Raw genomic sequence first — 25287 nt, forward strand, 5'->3', positions numbered from 1 at the left:
AAGGTTTTCTTCTGATGACTCTTCCATGAAGGTCATATTTGTGCAGGTGTCGCTGCGCAGTAGAACAGTGCATCACCACTCCAGAGTCTGCTAAATCTTCCTGAAGGTCTTTTGCAGTCAAACGGGGGTTTTGATTTGCCTTTCTAGCAATCCTATGAGCAGTTCTCTCGGAATGCTTTCTTGGTCTTCTAGACCTCAACTTGATCTCCACTGTTCCTGTTAACTGCCATTACATTACGAACTGAGGAAACAGCTACTTGAAAACGCCTTGCTATCTTCTTATAGCCTTCTCCTGCTTTGTGGGCATCATTTATTTTAATTTTCAGAGTGTTAGGCAGCTGCTTAGAGGAGCCCATGGCTGCTGATCGTTGGGACAAGGTTTGAGGAGTCAGGGTATTTATAAAGCTTTGAAATTTGCACCACCTGGCCTTTCCTAACGAAGACTGTGAAGAAGCCATAGCCCTAACAAGCTAATTAAGGCCTGAGACCTTGGTAAAAGTTATCTGAGAACTCAAATTTCTTGGGGTGTCCAAACATTTGCATGGTGCTTCTTTAAAATTGTACAAAACAAAAATAATACACTAATCTTGCTTAAGATGTTGAAAAGACTGTTTCATCTTTAACTTTATGACTTTTGGAGATCAGTTCATCTTCTACTCACCTAACTATTCTCAGTAACAGAAATTTTAACCAGGGGTGCCCAAACTTTCGCATGCCACTGTATATGCACAGAATTGGCCTCCACCGTGGTCTGTGAGCACTCTACAGATTTTACTACCCTCTGGCTAAAAAAATTCCTCTTTACCTTTGTTCTAAAGGGTCGCCCCTCAATTTTGAGGCTGTGCTAGGAAGCATCCTCGCCACGTACAGCCTTTCAACATTTGGTTGGTTTCAATGAAATCCCTTTGCATTCTTCTAAATTCCAGAGAGTATTAACTTTGTGGTACACTTTGGAAGGACAAACTCCAAGGCAGAGTACAAAGTAAATGGCAGGATACTTGGAAGTGTGGAGGAGCAAAGGGATCTGGGGGTACATGTCCACAAATCCCTGAAAGTTGCCTCACAGGTAGATAGGGTAGTTAAGAAAGCTTATGGGGTGTTAGCTTTCATAAGTCGAGAGATCGAGTTTAAGAGTTGCGAGGTAATGATGCAGCTCTATAAAACTCTGGTTAGGCCACACTTGGAGTACTGTGTCCAGTTCTGGTCACCTCACTATAGGAAGGATGTGGAAGCATTGGAAAGGGTACAGAGGAGACTTACCAGGATGCTGCCTGGTTTAGAGAGTATGGATTATGATCAGAGATTAAGGAAGCTAGGGCTTTACTCTTTGGAGAGAAGGAGGATGAGAGGAGACATGATAGAGGTGTACAAGATATTAAGAGGAATAGATAGAGTGGCCTCTTCCCCAGGGCACCACTGCTCAATGCAAGAGGACATGGATTTAAGGTATGGGGTGGGAAGTTCAGGGGGGATATTAGAGGAAGGTTTTTTACTTAGAGAGTGGTTGGTGTGTGGAATGCACTGCCTGAGTCAGTGGTGGAGGCAGATACACTAGTGAAATTTAAGAGACTACTAGACAGATATATGGAGGAATTTAAGGTGGGGGTTATATGGGAGGCAGGGTTTGAGGGTCGGCACAACATTGTGGGCTGAAGGGCCTATACTATGTTCTATGTGTAGGCCCAAAGCTGCCAAATGCTCCTCATATTTTAACCCCTTCATTCCCAGAATCAATCTTGTGAGCCTCCTCTGGAACTTCAGTTCCACATTAGCAGATTTTCTAGGCTATTGTTTGTTATTCTTTGAATAAATTGTATTTAACTTATTAGATGCTACAAAGTATTTTAATAAATCTTACAGTGAACCCAGTAAGTTTACAATCAGTCTGAGGTAAATTTAAAAGGAGTGGTGAGTGGGGTCAGTAGAAAAGCAGTGTGGGATGGGGCCCAGCCATTTGGAAGGCTACGCAGGAACCAGAACTCCAGTCACTGAGAAGGGAATGTAGCAAGAATAACCTGCTGGTGAACCAGGGATTTCCAGATGGTTGGATAACAGTTGATTAGATTTTTACTGCATGCAATATGCTGTGTAGCTCATATATGCAAAACTTCTTCCAGTATTAAGTGATATAAACTAAACATACTCTAAAAGGGCTATTGTAACAGAGAGATTTGGGAACCAATGAAGATGGCCAGTAAAACATAGGATCAAGAAAATAACTGGTTTATAGAGTAAACAGTAAAGGTATCACCGTATTTTAGTGAGGGTACAGAAAACATATACTGGAACATTTCCAGTGTTGAAAGATTTTGGTTATGTGGGTGGACTTGAGAAACTGTATATTCCATTGAAATTGAGGAGCTTGTAGATGAATCTGAGAGGATTTTAATATCATGCAAGGTATAGAAGTAGAGATAGACTCTTCACAACTTTGCGTCAAGAACCAGGGGACGTGAATAAATCTAAGACAAAATAATCAAAAATGCTAAGTGATTAGAATCTATGGTACATTAGTAGGTGGATTAATGGAGTCAAGTTCAGTTGTATTGTTCAAAGGGAAACGAGTATTCAACAGGACTCCCAATGTTCTGTCTTCATCTTTGCAACATTGTAAATTAACTATCCATGGTTTATGTTTCTCATTGGCTATATTTGGTTTGTTAAATATTTCTGATGAAAGGCCATTGACCTGAAATGTTTTATTTTCCATGGGCATTGATTTCCAGCATTTTCTGTTTCTTTTTCAGATTTCTAGCATTTGCTTTTTTTCTAATGGTTGTGGAAAATAGAAGCTAAAACTGTGCTTTATTTTACATGTGATTAATTTTCAATTGTCCTTTAGAAGCAAATACAAACCTTTACCTTTCTTTTGCTTTCATTTATGTGCTCTAACCATTTTAGCTTCGGTATCAGTGAAGGAAGTCCTACAGAGTTTGGTTGATGATGCTATGGTGGACACTGATCGAATAGGAACTTCCAATTATTTTTGGGCATTTCCAAGTAAAGGTCTTCATGTTCGAAACCAAAAACTGGAAAATTTGGAGAGACAGGTAAATATACTTTTGGGTATCACCAAAATATGTAAGTTTAAGAAATTTTTAAATAGCTTATCCATTTTTACACCTAGAAGAATATATTAAGACCGTAGGACTCAGGAACAGAATTAAGCCATTCGACCCTTTGAATCTGCTCGGCCATTTCATCATGGCTGATCCATTTCCCTCTTAATCCCATTCTCCTGCCTTCTGCCCATTGCCTTTCACACCTTGATTAATCAAGAACCTATCAACTGCCTCCTTAAATGCATCATGTGACTTGGCCCCCACAGCTGTCTGTGGCAATGAATTCCACAGATTCACCAGCCTCTGGCTAAAGAACCTCTCCTCATCTTTGTCCTAAATGGACGTCTCTTTATTTTGGGCTGTGCCCTCTGGTTCTACACTCCTTCACCAAAGGAATCGTCTTTTTCACATCCACTCTGTTTAGACTTTTCAACATTCGATAGCTTTCAGTGAGATTCCTCCCTCTTTCTTCTAAATTCCAGCGAGTACAGGCCCGAATTGCAATACTCAATTTAGCAGACAGTTCTTGGAATTTGGTACAAATTTGTCAAATGCACAAGTGCTTCTTGATGAATGAGAAATCCAAAGAAGCTACAACATTGGGAAAGAGATGAGGGTTTTTTTTTTCCAGAGTTCAAGGATCTGCAGTAACAAAATGTAAAAATAAATTGGAGATGCAAATCTAAAATAAAATATAAAGTACTCAATTGGTCAGGCAGCATCAAAACATAAATAATGTTGATGTTTCAGATAAACATCCTTAATCAGAACTGAGAAAGAATGAAAACCAGTTACTTCTAAGTTGCAGGGAGTGTGAGGGAGACATGGATAAAATAATGTGAGTATTACTGGCTGAGGTCAGCGTTGTAGTGATGAGGTGTTGATGAAGCCACTTTGGTTGGTAGTCAAGTGGGGCATTTAGGGGGAAAAGAAAACTCACAGAAACATGTAAAAGCTATGATGTACAGAGTTGTGGGAAACACCCTGCAGACAAAACGGTATTAATGCGGATGGAAAAGCAGTGAATCAGATTTATTATCACTGTCTTAAATTGCATGAAATCTGTTTTATTTTAGTGGCAGCAGTACACTGCAAAGTTTGTCATCCTGCATTACTATAATGGATAGATAACATACAGCAGAGCAAATCAGTTGTGATACAAACAGAAGTGTTTGAATTCCTGATTGCATGATAACATACAATAATAAGGATCTTGTTGGTGGAGATGGAAGAGGCCAAAGGGAATGGTCTTTTGGAATGTAGAAAGGAGAAGCAGGAGAGTGACATAGTTAATTCAGAAACAAAGGTTCTGAACTTAAAGAGGGATAACTTAGAAGGTATGAGACGTGAATTATCTAAGATAGACTGGCAAATGACACTTAAAGGATTGACGGTGGATATGCAATGGCAAGCATTTAAAGGTTGCATGGATGAACTACAACAATTGTTCATCCCAGTTTGGCAAAAGAATAAATCAAGGAAGGTAGTGCACCCGTGGCTGACAAGGGAAATTAGGGATAGTATCAATTCCAAAGAAGCAGCATACAAATTAGCCAGAGAAAGTGGCTCACCTGAGGACTGGGAGAAATTCAGAGTTCAGCACAGGAGGACAAAGGGGTTAATTAGGAAAGGGAAAAAAGATTATGAGAGAAAACTGGCATGGAACATAAAAACTGACTGTAAAAGCTTTTATAGATATGTAAAAAGGAAAAGACTGGTAAAGACAAATGTAGGTCCCCTACAGACCGAAACAGGTGAATTGATTATGGGGAGCAAGGACATGGCAGACCAATTGAATAATTACTTTGGTTCTGTCTTCACTAAGGAGGACATAAATAATCTTCCAGAAATAGTAGGGGACAGAAGGTCCAGTGAGATGGAGGAACTGAGCGAAATGCATGTTAGTAGGGAAGTGGTGTTAGGTAAATTGAAGGGATTGAAGGCAGATAAATCCCCAGGGCCAGATGGTCTGCATCCTAGAGTGCTTAAGGAAGTAGCCCAAGAAATAGTGGATGCATTAGTGATAATTTTTCAAAACTCGTTAGATTCTGGACTAGTTCCTGAGGATTGGAGGGTGGCTAATGTAACTCCACTTTTTAAAAAAGGAGGGAGAGAGAAACCGGGGAATTATAGACCGGTTAGCCTAACGTCGGTGGTGGGGAAACTGCTGGAGTCAGTTATCAAAGATGTGATAACAGCACATTTGGAAAGCAGTGAAATGATCGGACAAAGTCAGCATGGATTTGTGAAAGGAAAATCATGTCTGACGAATCTTATAGAATTTTTTGAGGATGTAACTAGTAGAGTGGATAGGGGAGAACCAGTGGATGTGGTATATTTGGATTTTCAAAAGGCTTTTGACAAGGTCCCACACAGGAGATTAGTGTGCAAACTTAAAGCACACGGTGTTGGGGTAAGGTATTGATGTGGATAGAGAATTGGTTAGCAGACAGGAAGCAAAGAGTGGGAATAAACGGGACCTTTTCAGAATGGCAGGCGGTGACTAGTGGGGTACGGCAAGGCTCAGTGCTGGGACCCCAGTTGTTTACAATATATATTAATGACTTGGATGAGGGAATTAAATGCAGCATCTCCAAGTTTGCGGATGACACGAAGCTGGGTGGCAGTGTTAGCTGTGAGGAGGATGCTAAGAGGATGCAGGGTGACTTGGATAGGTTGGGTGAGTGGGCAAATTCATGGCAGATGCAATTTAATGTGGATAAATGTGAAGTTATCCACTTTGGTGGCAAAAATAGGAAAACAGATTATTATCCGAATGGTGGCTGATTAGGAAAAGGGGAGGTGCAACGAGACCTGGGTGTCATTATACACCAGTCATTGAAAGTGGGCATGCAGGTACAGCAAGCGGTGAAAAAGGCGAATGGTATGCTGGCATTTATAGCGAGAGGATTCGGGTACAGGAGCAGGGAGGTACTACTGCAGTTGTACAAGGCGTTGGTGAGACCACACCTGGAGTATTGTGTGCAGTTTTGGTCCCCTAATCTGAGGAAAGACATCCTTGCCATAGAGGGAGTACAAAGAAGGTTCACCAGATTGATTCCTGGGATGGCAGGACTTTCATATGAAGAAACACTGGATGAACTGGGTTTGTACTTGTTGGAATTTAGAAGATTGAGGGGGGATCTGATTGAAACGTATAAAATCCTAAAGGGATTGGACAGGCTAGATGCAGGAAGATTGTTCCCGATGTTGGGGAAGTCCAGAACAAGGGGTCACAGTTTGAGGATAAAGGGGAAGCCTTTTAGGACCGAGATTAGGAAAAACTTCTTCACACAGAGAGTAGTGAATCAGTGGAATTCTCTGCCACAAGAAACAGTTGAGGCCAGTTCATTGGCTATATTTAAGAAGGAGTTAGATATGGCCCTTGTGGCTACGTGGATCAGGGGGTATGGAGGGAAGGCTGGGGCGGGGTTCTGAGTTGGATGATCAGCCATGATCATAATAAATGGCGGTGCAGGCTCGAAGGGCCGAATGGCCTACTCCTGCACCTATTTTCTATGTTTCTATTTCTGGTGGAACCTCATTGAAGGCGATGGAAATTGCAGAGGATGGTGGATTAAATGCAGAAACTGAAAGCATACAAAGTGAGGTTCTACAGATCTGTAAAGGTGGTGTGTGAGCAGAGGTTCTGGAAATAGATAAGATCATAAGACATAGGAGCATAATTAGGCTACTCAGCCCATTGAGAGTGCTCTGCCAGTCCATCATGGTTGATCCAGGATCCCACTCAACCCCATACACTTGCCTTCTTGCTATATCCTTTGATGCCCTGACCGATCAGGAAACTATTAAACTTCCACCTTAACTATACCCACAGAGTTGGCCCCCACTGCAGTCTGTTGCAGAGTATTCCACAGATTCACTACTTTTTGGCTAAAATAAGATCCTCCTTGCCTCTGAAAGGTCAACCCTCAATTTTGAGGCTGTGCTCTTCAGTTCTGGATACCCCTACCACAGGAAACATCCTCTCTATATGCACCCTTTCAGCATTCAGTTGGTTACCATATAACCATATAACAATTACAGCATGGAAACAGGACATCTCGGCCTTTCCAGTCCGTGCCGAACTCTTACTTTTACCTAGTCCCACCGACCTGCACTCAGCCCATAACCCTCCATTCCTTTCCTGTCCATATAGCTATCCAATTTAACTTTAAATGACAACATTGAACCTGCCTCAACCACTTCTGCTGGAAGCTCGTTCCACACAGCTACCATTCTCTGAATAAAAGAGTTCCCCCTTATGTTACCCCGAAACTTTTGCCCTTTAACTCTCAACTCATGTCCTCTTGTTTGAATCTCCCCCACTTGCAATGGAAAAAGCCTATCCATGTCAACTCTATCTGTCCCCCTCATAATTTTAAATACCTCTATCAAGTCTCCCTCAACCTTCTACGCTCCAAAGAATAAAGATTTTGTTGATATCTTTCCTGTAATTCAGTGACCAGAACTGTTTCAATGCGTACAGGCTCAAAGTTGCCAAATGCTCCTCATATGTTAGCCCCTTCATTCCTGGAATCATCCTCGTGAACCTCCTCTAGATTCTCTCCAATGACAACACATCCTTTCTGAGATATGGGGCTCAAAACTCTTGACAATACTTCTGTGCGGCCTGACTAGTGTCTCATAAAGGCTCAGTGTTATCTCTTTGCTTTTATATTCTATTCCCCTGGAAATAAATGCCAGCATTGCTTTTGCCTTCTTTACCATAGACTGGACCTGCAAGTTAACCTTCTGGGAGTCTTCAGGAGGATACCGAAGTTCCTCTGCACCTTTGATGTTTGAACTTCCCCCCCAATTTAGATAATTGCATGCACTATTGTTTCTTTTACTACTTTATACTTTATACTTTATTGTTGCCAAACAATTGATACTAAAACGTACAATCATCACAGCAATATTTGATTCTGCGCTTCCCACTCCCTGGATTACAAATATTAAATATTAAAAATAGTAAAAATTAGTAAATATTAAAATTTAAATTATAAATCATAAATAGAAAATAGAAAAATGGAAAGCAAGGTAGTGCAAAAAAACCAAGAGGCAGGTCAAGATATTTGGAGGGTACGGCCCAGATCTGTGTCAGGATCCGTTCAGCAGCCTTATCACAATTGGAAAGAAGCTGTTCCCAAATCTGGCCATACGAGTTTTCAAGCTCCTGAGCCTTCTCCTGGAGGAAAGAGGGACGAAAAGTGTGTTGGCTGTGTGGGTTGTGTCCTTGATTATCCTGGTAGCACTGCTCCGACAGCATACGGTGTAAAGTGAGTCCAAGGATGGAAGATTGGTTTGTGTGATGTGCTGCGCTGTGTTTATGATCTTCTGCAGCTTCTTTTGGTCTCGGACAGGACAACTCCCATACCAGGTTGTGATGCACCCTAGAAGAATGCTTTCTACGGTGCATCTATAAAATTTAGTGAGGGTTTTAGGGGACAGGCCAAATTTCTTTAGTTTTCTCAGGAAGTAAAGGTGCTGGTGGGCCTTCTTGACAGTGAACTCTGCTTGGTTGGACCAAGTCAGGTCATTTGTGATATTGACCTTGAGGAACTTAAAACTTTTGACCTCTTCCACTTGTGCACCACCGATGTAAATTGGGCCGTGCGGTCCGCTACTCCTTCTGAAGTCAACGACCAATTCCTTCATCTTGCTGACGTTGAAAGATAGGTTATTGTCTTCACACCATGCCACCAGGTTCTTAATTTCCTCTCTGTACTCAAACTCTTCGTTACCCGAGGTACGGCCTACAATTGTTGTGTCATCAGCAAACTTATATATTGAGTTCGATGGAACTTGGCTACACAATCATGGGTGTACAGTGATTACAGCAGAGGGCTGAGTTCACAGCCTTGTGGGGCACCGGTGCTCAGAGTGATTGTAGAGGAGAGCTTGTCCCCTATTTTTACAGCCTGGGTCCTGTCTGTGAGGAAGTTGAAGATCTAGCTGCGGATCTGAGTGCTAAGGCCCAGGTTCTGGAGCTTAGGAATCAGTTTATTTGGAATGATGGTATTAAAGGCAGAGCTGTAGTCGATGAAAAGGAGCCTTACGTATGCGTCTTTATTCTCCAGGTGTTCTAAGGGGGAATGTAGGGCCAGAGAGATGGCATCTGCAGCTGACCTGTTGCTCCGGTATGCGAATTGCAAAGCGTCGAGGTTGACCAGTAGTCCATCTGCCATTCTTTTGCCCATTCTTCCAATTTTTGTAAATCCTGCTGCAATTGCACTGCTTCCTCAGTACAACCTACCCCTCTACCTATCTTTGTATCATCTGCAAGCTTTGCCACAAAGCTATAAATTCCATTATCCAAATCACTGACAAATGACTAAAATGTATTAGCATGTATTTCCCAACACCGTATTCCATCTGCCACTCTTTTACCCATTCTTCCAATTTTTGTAAATCCTGCTGCAATCGCACTGCTTCCTCAGTGCAACCTATCCCTCCACCTATCTTTGTATCATCTGCAAACTTTGCCACAAAGCTATAAATTCCATTATCCAAATCACTGACAAATGACTAAGATGTATTAGCATGTATTTCCCAACACCGTATTCCATCTGCCACTCTTTTGCCCATTCTTCCAATTTTTGTAAATCCTGCTGCAATCGCACTGCTTCCTCAGTACAACCTACCCCTCCACCTATCTTTGTATCATCTGCAAACTTTGCCACAAAGCTATAAATTCCATTATCCAAATCACTGACAAACAATGTGAAAAGTAGCGGTACCAACACTGACCCCTGAGGAACACCACTAGTCACTGGCAGCCAACCAGAAAAGTCACCCTTTAATTCCACTCGCTCCCTCCTGCCTATAAATGCCAATATCTTTCCGGCAACAACATAGGATTTTATCTTTTTAAGCAGCCTCTTGAGTGGCACTTTATCAAATGCCTTCTGAAAATCCAAGTAAGTGACATCCACTGTCTTTCCTTTGTCTACCCTACTTGTTATTTCCTCAATGATTTGTCAAGCAAGATTCCCTTTACAGAAACCATGCCAACTGACTTATTACATCATTAGTCTCCAAGTACCCCGAAACCTCATCCTTCATAATAGACTCCAACACTTTCCCAACCACTGAGGTTAGGCTAACTGGCCTTAATTTCCTTTATTTTGCCTTTTTGAAGAGTAGAATGACATTTGCAATTTTCCAGTCCTCATGGACCATGCCAGAATCAAATGATTCTTGAAAGATCACGACCATTGCATCCGTTATCTCTTCAGCAACCTCTCTCTGGACTCTGGGATGTAGTCCACCTGGTCCAAGTGATTTATCCACCTTAAGACCTTTGAGTTTGCCGAGCACTTTTTCCTTTGTAATAGCAATGGCACTCACTCCTGCTCCCCGACGCTCACTGATCTCCAGCACAGTCCACAGTGAAGACAGATGCAAAGTATATCTGCCATTCCTTTGTCCCTCATTACTAACCCACCAGCATCATTTTTCAGTGGTCTAATATCAACTCTCACCACCCTTTTACTCTTTATATAATTGAAAAAACTTTTAGTACCCTGCTTTATGTTATTAGCTAGTTTGCCTTCATATTTCGTCTTTTCCCTTCTTATAGCTTTTTAACCATATAACAATTACAGCACGGAAACAGGCCATCTTGGCCCTTCTAGTCTGTGCCGAACTCTTACTTTCACCTTCCTCAACTGACCTGCACTCAGCCCATAACCCTCCATTCCTTTCCTGTCCATATAGCTATCCAATTTAACTTTAAATGACAGCATCGAACCTGCCTCAACTGCTTCTGCTGGAAGCTCCTTCCACACAGCTACCACTCTCTGAGTAAAGAAGGTCCCTCTCATGTTACCCCGAAACTTTTGCCCTTTAACTCTCAACTCATGTCCTCTTGTTTGAATCTTCCCCCATCCTCAATGGAAAAAGCCTATCCACATCAACTCTATCTATCCCCCTCATAATTTTAAATACCTCTATCAAGTCCCCTCCCTCAACCTTCTACGCTCCAAAGAATAAAGACCCAACTTGTTCAACCTTTCTCTGTAACTTAGATGATGAAACCCAGGCCTTAAGTTGCCTTTTGTTGGATTTTAAAAACTTCCCAATTATCCAACTTCCCTCTCAGTTTTGCTATCTTATATGCCCTTTCCTTGGCTTTTATGCAGTCCTTAACTTCCCCTGTCAGCCACTTTTGCCTACCTCTGCCATTTGAGAACAGCTACTGTGGGACATATTTATCCTGTGCCTTGTGAACTATTCCCAGAAACTTCAGCCACTCCTGCTCTGCTGCCATCCCTGCCAGTATCCTTCTCCAATCCACCTGGGCAAGTTCAATTGCAGTATGAATTCAATTATATTATGATGAATGACTCCTAAGGGTTCCTTTACGTTAAGCTCCTTAATAAGATCTGGATTATTACACATCACCTAATCTAAGATAGCCTTTCCCCGAATAGCTCAAGCACAAGCTGCTCTAAAAAGCCACCTTGTAGGCATTTAACAAATTCCCTTTCTTGCGATTTGACACCAACCTGGTTTTCCCAATCCCCTTGTATATTGAAGTTCCACAATACAATTGTGTCATTATCTTTATTACATGCCTTTTCCAGTTCCCTTTGCAATCTCAGCCCCACATCTTGGTTATTACTTGGAGGCCTGTATATGATTCCCATAATGTTTTTTTCATCCTTGCAGTCTCTTAACTCCCCCCACAAAGATATGGCATTCTCTGACCCTATGTCACCTCTTTCTAAAGATGTAATTTGATTTCTTACCAACAGGGCCACACCACCACCTATGCCTTCCTGCCTGTCCTTTTGATACAAAGTTTATCCTTTGATGTTAAGCTCCCATCTATGGCCTTCTTTCAGCCACAACTCAGCGTTGCCCACAACGTCATACCAACCAATCTCTGATTGCACCACGAGTTTGTCCACATTATTCCAAATGCTACGCGCATTTAAATACAGCAACTTCAGTCCTTCATTCTTTGCTGTTTTGAATTTTGCCTCTATGGTACAATTTAACTCTTCGCTGTGTGTGCATTTGTGCCCAATCATTGGCTTGTTCTTACTTATATTCATGTTACGTCCACCATCTACTTGTAAATCTGCTGGCTCATCCTCAGGTCTATCGTACTGGTTCCCACCCCCCTGCCATTTAATTTAAACCACTCCCAACAGGCCTAGTAAACCTGCCCGCAAGAATATTGGGCCCCCTTGGATTCAAGTGCAACCTGTCCCTTTTGCACAGATCACCCCCTGCCCCATGTCTATGGATAGACATATCAGAATGGGATGTGGAATTAAAATGTGTGGCCACTGGGGGATCCTGCTTTCTCTGGCGGACAGAGCGTAGGTGTTCAGCGAAACAGACTCCTAGCCCATTGACTTCATTAACCTTGCGTCCAACTTTCACCCTGCCCTCAAGTTTACCTGGTCCATTTCTGACACCTCCCTCCCCTTTCTTGATCTTTCTGTCTCTCTCTCTGGAGACAGCTTATCTACTGATGTCTACTATAAGCCTACAGACTCTCACAGCTACCTGGACTATTCCCCTTCTCACCCTGTCTCTTGCAAAAATGCCATCCCCTTCTTACAATTCCTCCTTCTCCGCCGCATCTGCTCTCAGGATGAGGCTTTTCATTTCAGGGCGAAGCAGATGTCCTCCTTTTTTAAAGAAAGGGGCTTCCCTTCCTCCACTATCAACTCTGCTCTCAAACGCATCTCTCCCATTGCACGCACATCTGCTCACACCCCATCCTTCCACCACCCCACTAGGAATAGGGTTCTCCTTGTCCTCACCTACCACCCCACCAGCCTCCGGGTCCAACATATAATTCTCCGTAACCTCCGCCACCTCCAACGGGATCCCACCACTAAGCACATCTTTCCCTCCCCCGCCCCTTTCTGCTTTCCGCAGGGATCGCTCCCTACGTGACTCCCTTGTCCATTCGTCTCCCCATCCCTTCCCACCGATCTCCCTCCCGGCACTTATCCTTGTAAGCGGAACAAGTGCTACACTCACCCTTACACTTCCTCCCTCACCACCCTTCAGGGCCCCAGACAGTCAAGTCGGCGGGGGTGATATACTGTGTCTGCTGCTCCCGATGCGGCCTTCTATATATTGGCGAGACCCGACGGCAGGCTAGGAGACCGTTTCACTGAACACCTACGCTCTTTCCACCAGAGTAAGCAGGATCTCCCAGTGGCCACACATGTTAATTTCATGTCCCATTCCCATTCTGATATATCCATCCGCGGCCTCCTCTACTGCCAGGATGAAGCCACACTCAGGTTGGAGGAACCACACCTTATATTCCGTCTGGGTAGCCTCCAACCTGATGGCATGAACTTTGACTTCTCTAACTTCCGTTAATGCCCCACTTCCCCTTTGTACCCCATCCCTTATTTATTTTTTTATTTATTCTCTTTCCCCCTTTTTCTTTTCTCCCTTTTTTTTCAAGAAATAATGGATGCATTAGTGATAATTTTTCAAAACTCGTTAGATTCTGGACTAGTTCCTGAGGATTGGAGGATGGCTAATGTAACCCCACTTTTTAAAAAAGGAGGGAGAGAGAAACAGGGGAATTATAGACCGGTTAGCCTAATGTCGGTGGTGGGGAAACTGCTGGAGTCAGTTATCAAAGATGTGATAACAGCACATTTGGAAAGCGGTGAAATCATCGGACAAAGTCAGCATGGATTTGTGAAAGGAAAATCATGTCTGATGAATCTCATAGAATTTTTTGAGGATGTAACTAGTAGAGTGGATAGGGATGTGGTATATTTGGATTTTCAAAAGGCTTTTGACAAGGTCCCACACAGGAGATTAGTGTGCAAACTTAAAGCACATGGTATTGGGGGTAAGGTATTGGTGTGGGTGGAGAGTTGGTTAGCAGACAGGAAGCAAAGAGTGGGAATAAACGGGACCTTTTCAGAATGGCAGGCGGTGACTAGTGAGGTACCGCAAGGCTCAGTGCTGGGACCCCAGTTGTTTACAATATATATTAATGACTTGGATGAGGGAATTAAATACAGCATCTCCAAGTTTGCGGATGACACGAAGCTGGGTGGCAGTGTTAGCTGTGAGGAGGATGCTAAGAGGATGCAGGGTGACTTGGATAGGTTGGGTGAGTGGGCAAATTCATGGCAGATGCAATTTAATGTGGATAAATGTGAAGTTATCCACTTTGGTGGCAAAAATAGGAAAACATTATTATCTGAATGGTGGCCGATTAGGAAAAGGGGAGGTGCAACGAGACCTGGGTGTCATTATACACCAGTCATTGAAAGTGGGCATGCAGGTACAGCAGGCGGTGAAAAAGGCGAATGGTATGCTGGCATTTATAGCAAGATGATTCGAGTACAGGAGCAGGGAGGTACTACTGCAGTTGTACAAGGCCTTGGTGAGACCACACCTGGAGTATTGTGTGCAGTTTTGGTCCCCTAATCTGAGGAAAGACATCCTTGCCATAGAGGAAGTGCAAAGAAGGTTCACCAAATTGATTCCTGGGATGGCAGGACTTTCATATGAAGAAAGACTGGATGAACTGGGCTTGTACTCGTTGGAATTTAGAAGATTGAGGGGGGATCTGATTGAAACGTATAAAATCCTAAAGGGATTGGACAGGCTAGATGCAGGAAGATTGTTCCCGATGTTGGGGAAGTCCAGAACGAGGGGTCACAGTTTGAGGATAGAGGGGAAGCCTTTTAGGACCGAGATTAGGAAAAACTTCTTCACACAGAGAGTGGTGAATCTGTGGAATTCTCTGCCACAGGAAACAGTTGAGGCCAGTTCATTGGCGATATTTAAGAGGGAGTTAGATATGGCCCTTGTGACTACGGGGGTCAGGGGGTATGGAGGGAAGGCTGGGGCGGTGTTCTGAGGTGGATGATCAGCCATGATCATAATAAATGGCGGTGCAGGCTCGAAGAGCTGAATGGCCTACTCCTGCACCTATTTTCTATGTTTCTATTAATGACTTGGATGAGGGAGTTAAATGCAGCATCTCCAAGTTTGCGGATGACACGAAGCTGGGCGGCAGTGTTAGCTGTGAGGAGAAGGCTAAGACAATGCAGGGTGACTTGGATAGGTTGGGTGAGTGGGCAAATTCATGGCAGATGCAATTTAATGTGGATAAATGTGAAGTTATCCACTTTGGTGGCAAAAATAGGAAAACAGATTATTATCTGAATGGTGGCCGATTAGGAAAAGGGGAGGTGCAACGAGACCTGGGTGTCATTATACACCAGTCATTGAAAGTGGGCATGCAGGTACAGCAGGCGGTGAAAAAGGCGAATGGTATGCTGGCATTTATAGCAAGATGATTCGAGTACAGGAGCAGGGAGGTACTACTGCAGTTGTACAAGGCCTTGGTGAGACCACACCTGGAGTATTGTGTGCAGTTTTGGTCCCTTAATCTGAGGAAAGACATCCTTGCCATAGAGGGAGTACAGAGAAGGTTCACCAGATTGATTCCTGGGATGGCAGGAATTTCATATGAAGAAAGACTGGATGAACTAGGCTTGTACTCGTTGGAATTTAGAAGATTGAGGGGGGATCTGATTGAAACGTATAAAATCCTAAAGGGATTGGACAGGCTAGATGCAGGAAGATTGTTCCTAATGTTGGGGAAGTCCAGAACGAGGGGTCACGGTTTGAGGATAAAGGCGAAGCCTTTTAGGACTGAGATTAGGAAAAACTTCTTCACACAGAGTGGTGAATCTGTGGAATTCTCTGCCACAGGAAACAGTTGAGGCCAGTTCATTGGCTATATTTAAGAGGGAGTTAGATATGTCCCTTGTGGCTAGGGGGATCAGAGGGTATGGAGGGAAGGCTGGTGCAGGGTTCTGAGTTGGATGATCAGCCATGATCATAATAAATGGCGGTGCAGGCTCGAAGGGCCGAATGGCCTACTCCTGCACCTATTTTCTGTGTTTTCTATGTTTTCTTCCTCTGTCTCTCTCTCTATAACACCTTGCCCATCCTCTGGGATTTTCCCCCCTCCCCCTTTCTTTCTCCCTCGGCCTCCCGTCCCATGATCCTCTCCCTTCTCCAGCCTCATATCCCTTTTGCCAATCCACTTTCCAGCTCTTAGTTCCATCCCTCTCCCTCCTGTCTTCTATCATTTCGGATCTCCCTGTTCCCCTCCCACTTTCAAATCTCTTACTATCTCTTCTTTCAGTTAGTCCTGACGAAGGGTCTTGGCCCGAAACGTCGACTGTACCTCTTCCTATAGATGCTGCCTGGCCTGCTGCATTCTCCAGCATTTTTTGTGTGTGTTGCTTGAATTTCCAGCATCTGCAGATTTCCTCATGTTTGCGTTTATCTGCCACCTTATTTTATTCCTATCCTCACTGTCACACGGCATAAGCAGCAATCCCAAGATTACTAACGAAAATCTGTAGATGCTGGAAATGCGAGCATCACACACAAAATGCTGGGGGAACTCAGCAGGCCAGGCAATATCTTATTGGGAAAAAATTTCGGTGGATGTTTTGTGCCGAAACGTTGACTGTACTTTTTTCCACAAGGTGCTGCTGAGTTCTTCCTGCATTTTGTGTGTGATGCTGAGATTACTAAGGTCCTGCTTCTCCACTTCCTTCTGAACTCCCTGTATTCTTTTTTGCAGTACCTTCTCCCTTTTTCTATCTGTGTCATTGGTTCTAATATGTACCATGACTTCTGACTGCTCACCCTCCCTTCTCAGGATATTGTGGATGCGTTCAGAATCATCATGGACCCTGGCACCTGGGAGGAAAACTGCCATCCATATTTCTTTTTGTGTGCCCACAGAATTGCCCAACTATAGAGCCCGCTATTACTTCTGCCATCCTCTTTTGTCTCTACCTTTCTAAGTCACAGGGCCAGACTCAGTGCCAGAGGCACAGCCGCTCTTACTTACCCAGGAAGGTCCCGTAGCTCCCCCTCCTCCCAACAGTGCAGTGGTTATTGTTGAGGGGTCGGCCACAGGGGTGCTCTCCACTATCTAACATTCTCCCTTCCCTCTCCTGACGGTGACCCATATACCTGTCTCATGTAGCCTTGGGGTGACTACCTCCCAGTAGCTCCTGTCCATCACTGCCTCACTTTCCCTAACAAGCCGAAGGTTATCGAGCTCCAGCTCCAGTTCCCTAACTCGGTCTCTAAGGAGCTGCAGCTCGATGCATCTGGTGCAGATGTGGCCATTGGGGAGGGTGGTGTTCTCCCAGATATTGCACATCTGTCACCCAGAAGAGAACACTGTCTCTGCAGACAAACCCCCTATTCTCTCAAGAGTTAAATAAAGAAGAAATAAGGAATGAACTTGCCTCCACCTGTTCTCACTGAAGCCCCATTGAGCCAAAGCCTTACCACTCTGACGACAACTGCTGCCACTCTGCTAGACGGTACCCCTCTTTTATGGGACTTACTTTTTAAAGCTCTTTATCGGACCTGTGCGGGAACATTTCTCCTGCGTCTGGACAGTACTCTACAACAGAGATGGGGAACCTGAGAAAATGGAATGAGATGCAAAGTAGAAGAAAGTGAGGGGGTCAGGAGCTGTTATTGTCGCAGTTTTTTTCTGTGAGGGAGGGGGATTTTGTGGTCCGTGAGTTTTGTTTCTTTTCTTTATTGAACCAGGGTTGTGAGAGGAAGTTGATGTCTTGTTTTTCATCAACACCTATGGTCTTTTTGTATTTAATGGCTGTCTGGAGAAGACAAATATCATAGTTGTATTGTACATGCATACTTTGACAATAAAGTGAATATTGGATCCTTCAGAAAGTTCTTGGATAGTCACATAAATGTGCAGAGAATGTAGGGATATGAGCATTTATAGAGGCAGAGGAGTGAGTTTAGTTAGACATTTCAGTTATTTAGTTTGGCAGAACACCATGGGACGAAGGACCAGTGCCGTTCTGTAATATTCATAATCAGAATCAGGTTTATTATCACTGACAATTGTGGTGAAAATTGTTGTTTTGTTGCGGCAGTACAGTGCAAGACATAAACAATTATTATAAGTTACAATAAGAAATAAAGAGTGCAAAAGAGGAATAGTGAGGTAGCGTTCATCGATTCGTAGAACATTCACAAATCTGATAGCAGAAGGGAAGAAGCTGTTAATAAAATGTTGAGTGTGTGTCTTTATGATTGCATCAACATGTTGGGCAAGATAGATCCTCTGAGATGTTGATGCTCAGGAACTTGAAGCTGTTCACCTTTGCCACTGGTGATCCCTTAATAAGCACTAGTGTGTGCTCTCCTGACTTCTTTCTGAAGTCTGCTATCAGTTCCTTGGCCTTGATGACATTGAGTGTAAAGTTGTTGTTGTGACAACACTCAAACAGCCGATCTATCTCACTCCTGTACAACTCCTTGTCATCTGAGATTCTGCCTGCAACAGTGGTGTAATTGGCGAATTTATAGATGGTGTTTGAGCTCTGCGAGCTGTGCCTAGCCGCACAGTCCTGAGTTTAGTGAGAGCACAACAGTGGGCTAAGTACGCATCCTTGAGGTGTGCCTATGTTGGTTACGGCATGATCTGTTATTAACATTAACAGATGTTATTAACTACACTGACTGTGGTCTTATGATGAGGAAGTCAAGGAACCAGTTGTAGACCCCGGTTTTAAAGCCTGTTGATAAGTACTGAGGGTAAGATAGTGTTAAACACCGAGCTGTAATTGATAAACAACAGCTGTATCGCTGTTGTCCAGGTAGATCGAAGTCAGGTGGAGAGCCAGTGAGATTTGTCTGCTGTAGACCTGTTGTGGTAGTGGGCAAAATGTAGCAGGTCCAGGTCCTTGCTTAGACAGGAGTAATTCTAACTATGACTTCATCGTAGTAGCTGCAAGTGCTTCACATGCGAAATACTGGAGGAACTGTATTTGTGATACTGGTTCTACTCAACAGTATGTCAAATCCAGACAGGCACGTGCCAGATATTCTCTCCGTTGACTCAATCTACATTGTGTCTGTTTTGGGACATTGCATTATGGTGCAGTGAAAGTTATTTCTTCTTAAAACTTAATCATATTTGTAAATAAACATACTTCATAAATTTGGTGATTTTCTTTTTTTTCTTTCCAGCTTATTGAAGGAACTGAAAGGAAACAAAGTTTGCATCTAGGTATTGAGAAAGCCAAAGTAGGACGTCAGAATACAGTAAGAAGTTTTATATGGAACTTACAGTTTATAAAGACAAAAATTAAATTGATACCAATTTTAATATTTAGCTTGGCACAATTGATACAGAATAGATCAGGGGTCTCCAACCTTTTTTGCACCGCGGACCGGTTTAATATTGACAATATTCTTGCGGACCGGCCGTCCGGGGGAGGGGGGGGGGGGTTGTCCAAGTAGGGTTAAACTCACCTCAACATGTCTTTTACAGTTAGGGTTGCCAACTTTCTCACTCCCAAATAAGGGACAAAAGTAGCAGTCAAATCCCGGGACACTTTACCCCAGGAAGGACTACCATGACCATGAAGCCTTGTGCGGGCACCTGTGTGCGTATGCGCGTACGTGCCAATTTTTTTCCCCCACAAATCGGTTTTGCCTTCATCTTCTCGACTATACTGTACATACGTTATCTGTACTTTATATAGGCTGTATATTTATCATATCATTCCTTCTTTTACTATATGTTAGTGTTATTTATTTTCGGTTTTATGTGTTATTTGGTATGATTTGTTAGGTTATTTTTTGGGTCTAGGAACGCTCAAAATTTTTTCCCAAATAAATTAATGGTAATTGCTTATTCGCTTCACGCCATTTTGGCACAAAAGGTTTCATAGGAACGCTCTAACTTAGCGGGGGGAAATACGGGACAAACCAATTTAACCCAATATACGGGATGTCCCGGCAAATACGGGAAAGTTGGCAACCCTATGTTCAGGTTCAACAGTGGGCGGGACAGGGAATGAGGAAAGGTGCAGCTAACTCATATCGTTTCCTCACGGCCCAGTAGGAGATGCTTTGCGGCCTGGTACCGGTCCACGGCCCAGTGGTTGGGGACCACTGGAATAGATCATTTTATTCCTCTCTGTCAGAGGAAACATAGAAACATAGAAAATAGTTGCAGGAATAGGCCATTCGGCCCTTTGAGCTTGCACCGCCATTCAGTATGATCATGGCTGATCATCCAACTCAGAACCCTGTACCAGCCTTCCCTCCATACCCCCTGATCCCTTTAGCCACAAGGGCCATATCTAACTCCCTCTTAAATATAGCCAATGAACTGGCCTCAACTGTTTCCTGTGGCAGAGAGTTCCACAGATTCACCACTCTCTGTGTGAAGTTGTTTTTCCTCATCTTGGTCCTAAAAGGCTTCCCCTTTATTCTCAAACTGTGACCCCGCGTTCTGGACTTCCCTAACATCAGGAACAATCTTCCTGCATCTAGCCTGTCCAATCCCTTTAGGATTTTATATGTTTCAATAAGATCCCCCCCTCAATCTTCTAAATTCCAATGAATATAAGCCTAGTCGATCCAACCTTTCATCATATGAAAGTCCTGCCATCCCAGGAATCAATCTGGTGAACCTTCTTTGTACTCCCTCTATGGCAAGGATGTCTTTCCTCAGATTAGGGGACCAAAGCTGCACACAACACTCCAGGTGTGGTCTCACCAAGGCCTTGTACAACTGCAGTAGTACCTCCCTGCGCCTGTACTCGAATCCTCTTGCTATGAATGCCAGCATACCATTCGTCTTTTTCACTGCCTGCTGTACCTGCATGCCCACTTTCAATGACTGGTGTATAATGGCACCCAGGTCTCATTGCACCTCCCCTTTTCCTAATCGGCCACCATTCAGATAATAATCTGTTTTCCTGTTTTTGCCACCAAAGTGGATAACTTCACATTTATCCACATTAAATTGCATCTGCCATGAATTTGCCCACTCAGGGTATCCAAGTCACCCTGCATCCTCTTAGCATCCTCCTCACAGCTAACACTGCCGCCCGGCTTCGTGTCATCCGCAAACTTGGAGATGCTGCATTTAATTCCCTCATCTAAGTCATTAATATATATTGTAAACAACTGGGGTCCCAGCACTGAGCCTTGCGGTACTCCACTAGTCACTGCCTGCCATTCTGAAAAGGTCCTGTTTATTCCCACTCTTTGCTTCCTGTCTGCCAACCAATTCTCTATCCACATCAATACCTTACCCCCAACACTGTGTGCTTTAAGTTTGCACACTAGTCTCCTGTGTGGGACCTTGTCAAAAGCCTTTTGAAAATCCAAATATACCACATCCACTGGTTCTTCCCTATCCACTCTACTAGTTATATCCTCAAAAAATTCTATGAGGTTCGTCAGACATGATTTTCCTTTCACAAATCCATGCTGACTTTGTCCGATGATTTCACCGCTTTCCAAATGTGCTGTTATCACATCTTTGATAACTGACTCTAGCATTTTCCCCACCACCGATGTTAGGCTAACTGGTCTATAATTCCCCGGTTTCTCTCTCCCTCCTTTTTTAAAAAGTGGGGTTACATTAGCCACCCTCCAATCCTCAGGAACCAGTCCAGAATCTAAAGAGTTTTGAAAAATTAACACTAATGCATCCACTATTTCTTGGGCTACTTCCTTAAGCACTCTGGGATGCAGACCATCTGGCCCTGGGGATTTATCTGCCTTTAATTCCTTCAATTTACCTAACACCCCTTCCCTACTAACATGTATTTCCCTCAGTTCCTCCATCTCACTGGACCCTCTGTCCCCTACTATTTCCGGAATATGTCTTCCTTAGTGAAGACAGAACCAAAGTAGTTATTCAATTGGTCTGCCATGTCCTTGCTCCCCATAATCAATTCACCTGTTTCTGTCTGTAGGGGACCCACATTTGTCTTAACCAATCTTTTTCTTTTCACATATCTATAAAAGCTTTTGCAGTCAGTTTTTATGTTCCCTGCCAGTTTTCTCTCATAATCTTTTTCCCCCTTCCTAATTAAGCCCCTTGTCCTCCTCTGCTGGACTCTGAATTTCTCCCAGTCCTCAGGTGAGCCACTTTTTCTGGCTAATTTGTGTGCTTCTTCTTTGGAATTGATACTATCCCTAATTTCCCTTGTCAGCCACGGGTGCACTACCTTTCTTGATTTATTCTTTTGCCAAACTGGGATGAACAATTGTTGTAGTTCATCCATGCGATCTTTAAATGCTTGCCATTGCATATCCAACATCAACCCTTTAAGTGTCATTTGCCAGTCTATCTTTGCTAGTTCTATACAGATTACAGAAGAGGAGGTGTTGCTGTTCTGAGGCACGTCATTACAGACAAGGAGGTGTTGCTGTTCTGAGGCACGTCAGGGTGGATAAATCCCAAGGACCCAGTAAAGTGTTCCCTCAGACGCTGTGGGTGGCAAATGCAGAAATTGCCAAGCCCCTGCAGAGATATTTAAAACATTCTTTGCGACTGGAGAGGTACCTGTGGATTGGAGGATAGCCAACGTTGTTCCATTGTTTAAGAAAAGCCCTAAACATAAACCAGGAAATTATAAGCTGGTGAGTCTGACACCAATGGTGGGAAAATTATTGGAAGGTATTCCACTCTTTAAGAAGGGAGGAAGGCAAAAAAAAGGAAGTTATAGGCCAGTTAGCCTAATCTTAATGGTTGGGGAAGTGTTGGAGTCAATTATTAAGGATAAGATTTCGGGGTACTTGGAGACTAATGATAAAATGCAAAGTCAACATGGTTTCTGTAAAGGAAAATCTTGCCTGAAAAGATCTATTAGAGTTCTTCGAGGAAGTAACAAGCAGGGTGGACAAAGGAGAGATAGTAGTTGTCATTTACTTGGATTTTCAGAAGGTATTTGATAAGGTGCCACACAAGATAAAAATCCTGTGATGTTACAGGAAAGATACTGGCATGGATAGAGGAATGGCTGACATGCAGGAGGGAGTGAGTGGGAATAAAGGGATCCTTTTCTGGTTGACCAACATAGATTGGGAGACCGTTCACCAAGCACCTATTCTCCGACTGCCAAAAAAAAGCAGCGTCTCCCAATGGCCACTTCCCATTCCCACCCTGATATGTCAGTCCATGGCCTCCTCTACTGTTGCAATGAGGCCACTGTCAGATTGGAGGAATAACACCTTGTATTTCGTCTGGGTAGGCTCTAACCTGATGCCATGAACATTAATTTTTCGAATTTCCGATAATGCTCCCCCCGCCCTCTAGTTCACCAGTCACCATCCCCTTTTCCGTCTCTCACCTTATCTCATTGTCTGCCCATCACCTCCCTCTGGTGCTCCTCCCCCGTTTTCTTTCTTCCGTGGCCTTCTATTCTCACCTATCAGACCTCCCCCCTTCTCCAGCCCTGTATCTCTTCCACCAATCAACTTCCCAGCTATTTACTTTATCCCTCCCCCTCCAGTTTCATCTATGATTTTGTGCTTCTCTCTCCCCTCGCCCACCTTTTAAATCTACTCCTCATCTTTTTTTCTCCAGTCCTGCCAAAGGATCTTGGCCTAATACATCGACTGTACTTTTATCCATAAATGCTGCCTGGCCTGCCAATTTCCTCCAGCATTTTGTGTGTGTGTGGAATTGAATTGACTTTATTTCTTACATCCTTCACATACACAAGGAGTAAAAATCTTTACGTCTCCATCTAAATGTGCAATCATAGTAATTTATAATAAATAGAACAGTCAGTGTAATATAGAGTACACTCAAGTCAGCGTGAGTTCATCAGTCTGATGACCTGATGGAAGAAGCTGTCCCAGAGCCTTGCTTTTATGTTGTGGTACCTCTTCCCAGATGGTAGCAGCTGGAACAGATTGTGGTTGGGATGGCTTGGGTCCCCAGTGATCCTACGGGCCTTTTTTTACACACCTCTCCTTGTAAATGTCCTGAATCATGGGAAGTTCACAACTACAGATGCACTGGGCTGTCTGCGCCACTCCCTGCAGAGTCCTGCGATTGAGGGAGGTACAGTTTCTTATTGCCCATTACACTGTTGGTGTTTAGGGCAGCAGTGAAGGTTCTCCATCTCTGTTGATCCTTGGCCATCTTCTCTAGTGTGCCCCAGGTATGGTTCAGAGTCCTCATTTAGAACATCAGAAAGTTTTTGACAAAAACGTGCCATTCGGCCCAATAATGCTTGCCGAATTCCTATTCACATAGTGTGTGAAATAACTATCAAGTTTATATTTGAAAGTCTCTAAAATACTACTCTCAACTATACAACTAGGTGGTTTGTTGCATGTCTCCACAACTCGTATAAAGAAATGCTTCCTGATGTTAGTCTGAAATCTCCCTTTAACCAGTTTCCACCTATGGCCCTGTGTCCTCATTGATGGATTAATTTTGAAGTAGCAGCTGGCATCCACCTTACTTATATCTTAATGATTTTTGAATACACCTATTATGTCTCCTCTTATTCTACATCTACTTAGGCTAAGAAGATTTAATTTGTCTTCATAGTTCATACCCTGCAGACCTGGAATGAGTCTAGTTGCCTTTCTCTGAACTCTCTCCAGTGCCTTCACCTCCCTCACACGATATGGTGACTAAAATTGTACACAGTATTCAAGGTGTGGCCTCATCACAAGTGCATTATACAGCTTAAAGAGAACGTCTCTAGACTTGGAACTCCACTGAGTGCATTATATAGCCCAACATTCTATTAGCCTTCCTAATCGCTTCTGTGCATTGTCTAGGTGTTGATAGTAATGTCTACCAGGATGCCCAAACCCTTCTCATACAGTGCACTTTCTAACTCAATACCTTCCACTGCATATTTGTATCTAATATTTCTACTTCCTGTATGTTATATTTTACATTTACACTACTTATATTAAATTTCATCTGCCATTTGTCTGCCTGCATCTATTTTCTGAGGTCCTTTAACATCTGTCGGACGGTGCTGAGGATGTTCTACGAGTCTGTGGTGGCCAGTGCTATCATGTTTGCTGTTGTGTGCTGGGGCAGCAGGCTGAGAGTAACAGACACCAACAGAATCAACAGACTCATTCGTAAGGCCAGTGATGTTGTGGGGATGGAACTGGACTCTCTGACGGTGGTGTCTGAAGAGAGAATGCTGTCTAAGTTGCATGCCATCTTGGACAATGTCTCCCATCCACTACATAATGTACTGGTTGGGCACAGGAGTACATTCAGCCAGAGACTCATTCCACTGAGATGCAATACTGAGCATCATAGGAAGTCATTCCTGCCTGTGATCATCAAACTTTACAACTCCTCTCTTGGAGGGTCAGACACCCTGAGCCAATAGGCTGGTCCTGA

The 25287-nt window shown here is 43.5% G+C and overlaps 1 protein-coding gene across 3 annotated transcripts in view; it reads left to right on the forward strand.

Moving 5' to 3' along the window:
• The window catches only part of mnd1 (meiotic nuclear divisions 1 homolog (S. cerevisiae)), a 77896-nt gene that overhangs the window by 26277 nt on the left and 26332 nt on the right, over positions 1-25287 (forward strand). For all 3 annotated transcript variants that reach the window (XM_072255861.1, XM_072255862.1, XM_072255864.1), the window contains exons 4-5: positions 2902-3050; positions 19122-19196. In XM_072255861.1, coding sequence (XP_072111962.1) covers positions 2902-3050; positions 19122-19196 — 224 coding nt within the window. The remainder of the gene's footprint in view (positions 1-2901; positions 3051-19121; positions 19197-25287) is intronic.

This window comes from Mobula birostris, chromosome 4 (assembly GCF_030028105.1).
Source record: "Mobula birostris isolate sMobBir1 chromosome 4, sMobBir1.hap1, whole genome shotgun sequence".
Taxonomy (NCBI): Eukaryota; Metazoa; Chordata; class Chondrichthyes; order Myliobatiformes; family Myliobatidae; genus Mobula; species Mobula birostris.